Source organism: Mirounga angustirostris, unplaced genomic scaffold (genome assembly GCF_029215605.1).
Source record: "Mirounga angustirostris isolate CCGP_5_RB_7025 unplaced genomic scaffold, mMirAng1.0.hap1 SCAF_5, whole genome shotgun sequence".
Lineage (NCBI taxonomy): Eukaryota > Metazoa > Chordata > Mammalia > Carnivora > Phocidae > Mirounga > Mirounga angustirostris.
The window spans coordinates 15,889,814-15,899,724 of record NW_026991713.1 but is presented as its reverse complement, the minus strand read 5'-3'; the positions used below and the strand labels follow the sequence as shown (position 1 = coordinate 15,899,724).

At 42.6% G+C, this 9,911-nt stretch overlaps 1 protein-coding gene across 2 annotated transcripts in view; it reads left to right on the top strand.

Annotated features, from left to right (window-relative positions):
- Nucleotides 1-1,788: 1,788 nt before the first annotated feature.
- Nucleotides 1,789-9,911, top strand: part of POLR3B (RNA polymerase III subunit B) — a 104,516-nt gene continuing 96,393 nt past the window's right edge. The window contains exons 1-4 of one of the 2 annotated variants that reach the window (XM_064590674.1): nucleotides 1,789-2,044; nucleotides 5,823-5,855; nucleotides 8,954-9,010; nucleotides 9,203-9,267. In XM_064590674.1, the coding sequence (XP_064446744.1) occupies nucleotides 1,973-2,044; nucleotides 5,823-5,855; nucleotides 8,954-9,010; nucleotides 9,203-9,267 (227 nt within the window). In that variant the 5' untranslated portion in view covers nucleotides 1,789-1,972. The remainder of the gene's footprint in view (nucleotides 2,045-5,822; nucleotides 5,856-8,953; nucleotides 9,011-9,202; nucleotides 9,268-9,911) is intronic. The other variant, XM_045872674.3, reaches the window with a different exon arrangement.

Here is a 9,911-nt window from a genome sequence, read left to right as displayed (position 1 = left end):
ATGTCTTATGTTGGACAGTGATTCCCAAAGTGTGATCACTGGGCCAGCAGCATCAGCAACACCTGGGAACTTATTGGAACTACAAATTTACAGGCCCCAGCCCAAACCTGCCTAATATGAAAATTGAGGTTGTTTTAAGTTCTCCAGCTGATTCAGATGCTAAAATTGGAGAACCACTTTGAGCGTGGAAAGCCAAGAGGACTTAGGAGCAGTAAGCCAACACATCTGGGCCAAACTTGAGAACTCTGCCATCTAAAAATCACCTCACAACCCCTTCCATGCTAGATTCTAAATAGGCTGCTCTCCGGTAATTCACAAGGATGATACAAAAGTAAAAGTGTCTCTTTAAGTAAACTGTAAGATCTTCAAGCACAGGGTTAAGATTCTTTTAATTAGCTACTTCAAGTAAATTTCAGTGCCTGTATCTCCTAAGAATTGCTAATTCAGAAATTAAACGAACAGCAGGCAAGGGTTATACATTCACAACGAGAAAATGGCAAATGTATATTTACAAATTTTCGTAACTTACTATGGCAAAATATACAGAAAATTTACCATTATAACCATTTTGGAGCATGCAGTTCAGCGGCCTTAAGCACATTCACCCTGTTGTGCAATCCTCACCACTGCCAATTCCACAAATTTTACATCTTCCCAAATGGAAACTGTGTACCAGTTAAACAGTTGCTGGTATCTTTAGCCCTGTTTTCTTCCAATGGGAGTTTTTCCTATTGATCTGTATGAGTTCACTTTAAAATAGGGCTACCAATCCAATACTTTGTTTTCTAACAACTTGTGTTTTTAAAGAACTCTATTCACGGTGAATTTAAAAAATCTGTTCAGAAAGGGTGCCTGCACGGCTCAGTCGGTTAAGTGACTGCCTTTGGCTCAGGTCATGATCCTGGGGTCCTGGGATCAAGCCCCAATGTCGGGGTCCTTGCTAAATGGGGAGACTGCTTCTCCCTCTGCCTCTCTCCTGCTTGCGCTCGCTCTTTCTCTCTCTCAAGTAAATAAAATCTTTTAAAAAACCTGTTCAGAAAATTTTACATTTTCATGGAATCCTAAAACTATGGTTACAATTATATTACCAAATCTATGAATATTTCCCTTTAGGATTTCTGTGTTGCTGTCCTCGAAGACTTTCACAATCTCAATCTTACGAACATACTCAACTTACATTTTCTTTTAAAGTTTTAACATTTAAATACATAAGCCATAAAGGATTTACTTAGATTTTTTTCTAAATGGCTAATCAGCTCTTCCAGTATCATTTATTGGATAACCCGTCTTTGCCTGATTTAAAATATCATATTTTCATATTAAATTTCTCTACATCCTGGTATTTATTCCCGGATCTTTTCTCCAGTCCTTTGAGAATATAACATTGTCTTAATTACTGTCCTGTTGGCTCTACTCTCTAGTGAGTTAATCCCTCCTCAATTTAGGTCATTTTGATGGTTGACTAATACTCCATCACACATAGGTACCATAATTTTTTTAACCAATTCCCTACTACTAAGCATTTAAGTGTCCTATTTTTCCATACTCTACAAAGTGTAGTTTTGGTTTGGATTAAACGAATCCTCTGCCTCGGTGGCGCAAGTTGCGCAAATTATCCGTTTACCCTTTTCTTTGACTTATTTAAAAAATTACAACCAATACGCTTTACTGGTCTCAATTATGGAATAATTGGCACTAAACCTGTCCGCCGGTTAAGATTAGCCGGCAGAGACCTCCAAGCGACAGCAGGGGGCGCAGTTTCCCAGCTTCGCCCCAGCCACATCCGGGTTCCACCGCAGGTTCGGGCCGGGAGCAGGCGGAACGTTTCTGTCACACCACCAATTAACCTGCGCGGCGGGGACCATTTAGGCCTCCGCGCACCGCTCCTCGCGGGGGCTGCAGTTTACTTGGGGGCAGCGCAAGCGGGCGTGGGGATTCTCCTTGTTTCTGCCTTCGTCGTGAGCAGCGCACCATGGACGTGCTTGCGGAAGAGTTTGGGAACCTGAGCCCGGAGCAACTGGCTGCGCCCATCCCCACTGTAGAGGTGAGGGCAGCGGGCGGGGAGCGGAAGGGGTCGCGAGCGTCCGCAGGAGGCGTTGCCCCGAAAGCTCTCGCGGCGGGGGGGGGGGGGGCAGCTCTGCGCATGCTCACGGCGCCGGAGTGGGTCCCTTCCGGAGCGGGCGGCCCGGTGCACGTGGAGGGGTCTAGCTCCGTCCGAGTAGCGCTCGGCCGAAGGTGGGCGGGCGGAGCAGCCCCGCGCACTGGCTGCTCTGGGCTGGGGGCCCCTTCGGTGTTCGTGTGTGTCGGGGCACGACTGGTCCTCGCACCCACCTGGGGGCACGTAGTGCATCTCCGCGGGGCTAGAGAGGATGCTTTCGTGAGGTCCCACATTTGCCCGTGGCGGTGAAACCACATCCTCTGAATTCCGGGCCAGTAATCCTTTTAACCATCCAAGTTTGGGCTGCAGGAGTATTTTATTTTATTTATTTATTTTTTAAAGATTTTATTTATTTATTTGAAAGAGAGAATGAGAGAGAGAGAGCACATGAGAGGGGGGAGGGTCAGAGGGAGAAGCAGACTCCCCGCCGAGCAGGGAGCCCGATGTGGGACTCGATCCCGGGACTCCGGGATCATGACCTGAGCCGAAGGCAGTCGCTTAACCGACTGAGCCACCCAGGCGCCCTGCAGGAGTATTTTAAACGCCCTGAACATTTAATCAATATCTTCTGAGTTTAAAAAAAAAAAATCTGTTTTGGGGAGTAGCCCCATACCTTTCGTCAGATAATCAGAAGTGTGCCCACCCGTGAGCTCCCTAATGAATAATGAAGTTCAGCTGTGGACATAATTCTTTCTGGAAAGGCACATACAACCCCTCTGGGCCTCAGTCTTTATTGGCATGGAACGGGGGAAGTGGAGAAATTGTCCAGGGAGAACTTTCAAGTAGAGGAACAGGACACTTGAGCACTGCTGTAGGTAAGATTGTCAGACCCTCTGTTTTTCAGGAATTGCAATCCGGTAGACCTAGAGTGAGGAAAAGCGGAGGGACAGAGATGAGAAAGGGGTAGTTGAGAGTCCTGACTAGGGACGGTTTGGATCTTCCATAGACCTCCGAAGACTTCCGAAGGAGCGATGAGATGCTATTGAAGGGTTTAAGCAGGAGAGTGACATGATCTGTGAATCTACTGGATTATAAGAATTTCTTTATAATTATTTGGCAGATTAGTGAGGTCCATTATGATTAGTCCATCAGATTTAATCCATGAGTGCTTTGCAGTACACTGATGATCATCAGGCAATACTGGATTTTTTTTATTTTAACTCTTGGAAGAGTTAAGAGCCAGCATTTACTGACCACTTGCTATGTGACAGGCTCTGTCTAAGCCTAACGTGCATTGTATTATTTAATTCTCTGAAATAAGTACTATTTTCACCCTATTTTGCCAATGAAGATTTTTGAGGCCCAGAGAGGTTACGTAATTAATCCAGTGTCAGAAAGCTGTTAAGTGGCTGATCTGGATTTTGGACTCTGGCGGTCGGATTTTAGTTTTCATTCTTAACTACAGACTGACTGCTTCTCCGAAGACCTGAGGGATAAGCCTGAAGGATTTATATATATCTTGCTTGAATTTGCACGGTTGTGAAGGAACCAGAACCACAGTCCCAGGCTTCTGAATCAGGAATAACAATTCCTCTTCCTGGCCCTCTCGTGTCCAATCCACCATCACATCTTAGGATCCTGCCTACTAAGTACACTTAGATCTGAAACTTCCCGCTATTCTCCAAGTTGGAACCATTGTTCTCTCTTACTTCCTAGGCTGCTGACTTGTCTCACTCCCCCCTGTTCTCTGCTCTGTAGCCAGAGCCATCAGTTTTATTTTATTTTACCATCAGTTTAAGTACACAACTATGATCGTGTTGCTCCCATGATTAAAATTCTTCAACCTCTGCCCTGTGCTCTTAAGAGCAAAATCTAACGTCTTAACCATATTTATAAGGTTCTCCTTGGTCTGGCCACTGTTTACTTCTTCAGTCTCTTTTCCCACCATTCCCACCTCCTTCCCAATTCTGCTCTGAGATCTTCTCTATTCGCATAGTTCCTTCTGGATTTTTCTCTCATTCCTCTTTGTAGATTTACATATAATAAAATGCACAGATCTGAAGTGTTCAATTACATTTGTTTTGACAGTTACATATACCCAAATAACTACCACTCAGTATAAGATCTAGAACATTTCCATCACCCCAGAAAGTTCCCTTATGAACCCTTTTGAACTTATTTGATTTCTGTCATCATAGATTAGTTTTGCCTGACTCCCTGCTTTTTTTTAGCAGACTGACTTTTTTTAGAGCAGTTTTAGGGCCACAGCAACATTGAGAGGAAGATACAGACATATGTGTACCCCACCTCTCTTCCTTCTTGAAAAATGTGTTTTCCTTTCTCGAGGTTTTTGCTTCCACTTTTGTGACCACTCCTGTCACTCCTCTTGCTGGATCTGCCTTCTGCTGCTCTCCTCTACATATTGGAGTGTTTGTGATCTCACTGCATGGAACTCTTCCCCATCCACGCTCCTTAGGTGATCTCATCCATTATGTGGCTTTAATTGTCCTCCATTCGTGGACCTCTCCGTAATTTGTATCTTTAGGCCACTCTCTTTCCAAGCACCAGACCCCTGTTTGTTGTCTCTTTGCCATCTCCCCCTGACTGTCTAATGGATATATCAAACTTAACATGCTCCTAGCCAAATTCCTGATAGCCCTTCCACACCTAACCCTGCTGCTTAGCAGTATCCCTGCCTCCTCCTCTCCATAAATGGCAACTCTGGGGGGTTGGTCCTGACTCTTCTTTTTCAGAGTCTCTATCTAATCTTTGATCAAGTCCTATTGGCTTTGACTGTGTCTCCTAACTACAGTTTCTCACTATCTGTACTGTTAACCATTGGCCGGGAGTATTTCAATAAACTCCTGAGTCATTTCTCTGCTTCTAACCTTGTCTGTTCTCAACCCAGCAGCTAGAGTGATCCAGTTAAGATGAGTCAACATCCCATCACTCTTCTGCTCAGAACCGTCTGATGCTTCTTATGTCACTCAGAGTGAAAGTCAAGAGTTTTTATAGCTGCTGCCGGGTCCTGTGTGGTCCTTAGGCCCTTACTCAGAAACTGTGTATCCTTACTTTAGACTTGTATCTAACCGTTTGTCAGATTTCTCATTAGCAGAGTAGATGCCATACATGAAAAGAGACTTATCTCAGCCCTGTACAGCCTCAGGAAGGTATTAAAAAGCAGGCCTAAGAACTGGAGCAGTATGTGAGTTTGCAGGTATTTAATGTAGGAGATGAACATCATGTATGCAGTCCTCATCAAAGCAGATCCTTTGATGAGATGAGCTTTGACCAGACACTAGCTGGGAAAGAATGGGAAGGAGAAAGAACTCTTTTTGGGCCAAGAGATCCAGTTTCCCAGGACTCTGAAACTAACTTTCCCTGTCTCAAACTGGCAAACCCAGCTTGCTCAGGAGGTGTCATGACAATAAAATAATGTATAAAAAGTGCTTGGAACCTTAACTCATTAAAAGATTAAAGTATATTCTGTTTAAGAAATAGGTGGTATATGTGTGTATATATATATATATTTGAATGCACCCACACACATCTAGGATTTCCATAAAAGTGGTTACAATTTTAAAATTGTTCTTTTCATTTTGTTTTACTTTCTTTTGCTTTCTGTGATAAAGTAAGTCATTTTTGGTAAATTAAAATAACTTCTTATAAAAATATTGCGGTTGCTGGCACAGAGTGCTGATACCCCTGTTGTGTTGGTTTGCAGGAAAAATGGAGGCTGCTTCCAGCGTTTTTAAAGGTAATTTGTTTAACATTTAATAATAGTCGGTTATTTTTCAAATGAAAAAAGTTAAATTCGTCTTTCTTAAAGATTAAGTGTTTATCACCAACTAATAATTTTTGACTTTGCACAACTCTGTAATTTGCTGTATTTTAGAAATAGAAGGAATTATAAGGCAGTTTCCCTGACCACATGTAAGGGGCTGGTTGGGAGAGTGGTCACCTAATTTTAGAGATAGGAAGTAGTATATGCAGAGCAAAGTGGGGTTGGCAAAAGAGTGATGCCACAGGTGGTCAGAGAAGGTCTCCCAGACGAGGTGAGACGGAAACCCCATCCTGGGAGGACAGGATTTAAGTAGGCTGAAAGGTCTAATGCAGAGAGCACGCCATGATAAAAGCACTCAAGGGGAGCCTCCACAGTGTCTGTGAGGAACGGTGACCAGTCTGTTTGGCTGGAATGGATGAGTGCATAGTCACAGGAACTGCTGAATATAAGGTTAGTGCAGGACTTCAGTTCACTTTTAAAGAGCATAAGCTGAGACGTAGGGTGTACCGCAGTGATCGCTCACTTGACACCCATTAGGATGGCAGTAATCAAAGAGAAAGGTAATAAACAAATGTTGATGAGGATCTGGGGAAACTAGAACCCTACTGGTGGGAATGTAAAATATTGCAACCGCTTTGGATAGCAGCCTGGCAGTTCCTCAGATGGTCAAACAGAGTTACCATATAATCCAGCAATTCTGCTCCTACTTACTCAAGAGAAATGAAAACACATGTCCACACAAAAGTTGTGAACACATGTTCATAATAGCCAAAAAGTAAAAACAACCCAAATGGCCATCAACTGGCAGATGGATAAATAAAATCTGGGATATCCATACAATGGTTCTGCAGTGGATTATTATTTGGCAATAAGAAGAAATCAAGTGCTGATGTATACTACAACGTGGATGGATGTTGAAAGCATGCTAAATGGAAGCATGGAGACTTTGAAAAATCCGTAGAGGCTTATCTGACTTAGTTCTGCGTTGTAGGCAGAAGGGAGAGTGCTGGTTGTGGTTCTGGGGAGGCTGTCAGGGCCAGATTGCTGGCCAGATTTGAAAGCCTTGTTAAGGATGTTGGCTTTTCTTCTAACAGCAATAGGAAGCTGTTAAAGGGGTTTTAAGAAGAGTGACCAAGAATGAAATAAAATGGTAATAAGGTCAAGGGAAGGGAAGGGTTTGTTTGTTTGTTTTTTTAGTTACAACTTTTTTTTCTTAAGGAAGTATATATAAGCAGAGGAGAAAGGGTGGTATTTATGATTCAAAAAAGAGGAGACAAATGATGGCACACGGTCCAAGAAGAGAGTGAGAATTCAGTAGAGACTTAAGACTGGTCATTTCATTCATTCATTCATTCACTCAAAGTTGGGATTTTCCTTTACTCAGACCACGTTGAAATATATTTGCCTAAGAATAAAGGTATAAAGATTTTAATACATAACTAAAGACAGATGCGTAAAGCTTATAAGGCTGCCAACGCTGTTAGCCAACAGACTCAAGACTCAGTTCTTAGGCTGGGATGACAGCAGTGAAGAGGGACAAATGTAAATCCCTGTACTTGGTTTCGTACAAATACCAGATTGGCTGTGTTTGACATGATAGCGTTGTTTTGTGAAGATAAGCATTACCTTTTGAGTTTTAGTTGATGAGTCGGTAACGTGGCCTTGATTTTTTTTTTTTTTAATAAATAGTGGTGGTGTGGTATCCAGAATGAGGGAGGCAGTAGCCCCATTGTATGCTGGTCAGACTGTTGAGAACCTTGTCAGTGAGTTCAGTGTGCCCATATTAGGAGGAACATTGACCAACTGAAGCACGCCCAGGAGCAGGCCATCTGCTGCTGAAGGAAGGGTCTGGAAGGCATGCATGTGAGACATAGTTGAATAGGTCATCCTGAATGTGACAACATGAAGGAGAGTTATAAATAAACGGACTAAGAGCAGGCCTTTCTCTCCAGAAGGACAGTTAAGTCCAGGAGGTGGAAACTGGAGGAAGGTAGACATCAGATCATTATATAAGGTTGAATTTCTTTTCCCCAGTAATTAGGACTGCTTCTAAATGGGATGGTTGTTTTGTAAGCCAGTGAGATCCTAAATAAGGAAGTGTTGCTAAAGCAAAGGCTCTGATTATGTGTTAGGAATGTTCTAGTAGTGCTGAACCCATTGTGCTTGAAGATTAATATTTAAAAAAAAAAACACGTACAGGCCTTCTAAATTCTAACACTTTGGAGCCTGTGTTATTGTTTCAGTGTTTTCCTTTTTTTTTTTTTTTTTTAAAGATTTTATTTATTTATTTGACAGAGAGTTAGCGAGAGCGGGAACACAAGCGGGGAGAGTGGGAAAGGGAGAAACAGGCTTCCCGCCGAGCAGGGAGCCCGACGCGGGGCTCGATCCCAGGACCCTAGGATCATGACCTGAGCTGAAGGCAGACGCTTAACGACTGAGCCACCCAGGCGCCCCGTTTCAGTGTTTTCCATAGCACACCACACTTTTCTCTGCACGGTTGTCTTTGACTTCTGAGATGGAAGGGCAGTCTCTACTGGCTGGTGTCTGCTCTTAGGTTCCCTGAGTTTCACCTGCCTTTCAATTTCAAATGCAGTGATTTTCAATTTTCTTAATAAAGATCCTCATTCCCCCCCCTTGGTCTTCTATAAGTGATCTGAGTTTTGAAATTGCCCGGATAGGGTAAAACAGAAAAGAAAACAGGCGTTTTTGAGGGTTGAAGAAACAATGCTCAATTGCTGTATTTTGTTTCTTGGATTTTTGTAAATTGGAAATATGCAGAGAAAATCTTGCCTCATTTGTTAGCTTATGGGGAGTCATTAGGTATGTTCAAATACCCCTATCTTGAATTCCAGGGGCCGGATTGATTCTCAAGGAGGAAAATTTGAGGGTATATTAGGATGGAGTAGAAATGGAATGAGGACACATAAATGTAAAGTTCTACTAAGTGATATTTGTGGATTTTTTTTTCTCACTTTGGTTTTGAGAAGAATCTGAAGGTTACCTGTGGTTAGAGTCTATGACATAGTATGCTGTATTGTTGCTAACCTACTTTGTATTTTTTGTGTGTTTAGGTGAAAGGCCTTGTAAAACAGCATATAGATTCATTCAACTATTTCATTAACGTGGAGGTAAGCAGCAGGGCTTGGAAGCAGAGAGGGGTGTCTGGCGGGCTCAGTCAGTAGAGCACGTGACTCGATCTCGGGGTCGTGAGTTTGAGCCCCACATTGGGTGTGGATCCTACTTAAAAAAAAAAAAAAAAGTAGAGAGACTAGAACTGATGGAAGCCAGAGATGTTCCTAATGGTGCTCTTTCCCCTGCAGATAAAGAAGATCATGAAAGCCAACGAAAAGGTCACAAGCGATGCCGACCCCATGTGGTACCTAAAGTAAGGAATCAGCTACTATTGATTTGCTGCTTTGATTACATCTAACATTTTTTAAAGTGAATGTGGTTGTTACCAAAACTCTATCAAAATAACTGTCTTTATCTGGTTCATAAGAAAAGTATTCAATTTTTAATTGGTAAACTAATTATAACGAGCTATGCTTGAGAGGTACTGAAACTATTAGGTTTAAACATTTTTTAGAACAATTTTAAACTTAGAGAAAAATTACCAAAATAGTACAAGGAGTTCCATATTATCCTTCACCCAGCCTGTGCTAATATTAACATCTTACATAACCAAACCACAATTAGCAGGCCCAGGCAATTAGCACTCATACAATACTGTCAACCACTCTGCACGTCTCGTTTCAAGCTTTCCCACTCATGTCTTTTTTCTGGCCCAGGATTCAATCCAGAGCCCGACATGATGATTAGTTCTCATGTCTCTTTAGCTTCCCCCAGCCTGTGACAGTTCCTCATACTTTCTTGGTCTTTTATCACCTTGACACTTTTGAAGAATTCTGATCCATTGTTTTGTAGGACGTCCTTCGATTTGGGTTTGTTTGAGGTTTGCTCATGATTCAGTTGGCTTACGCATTTTTGGCACAGAATGTTTTGTGCCATCTTCCCTGCATTGTGTCAGTG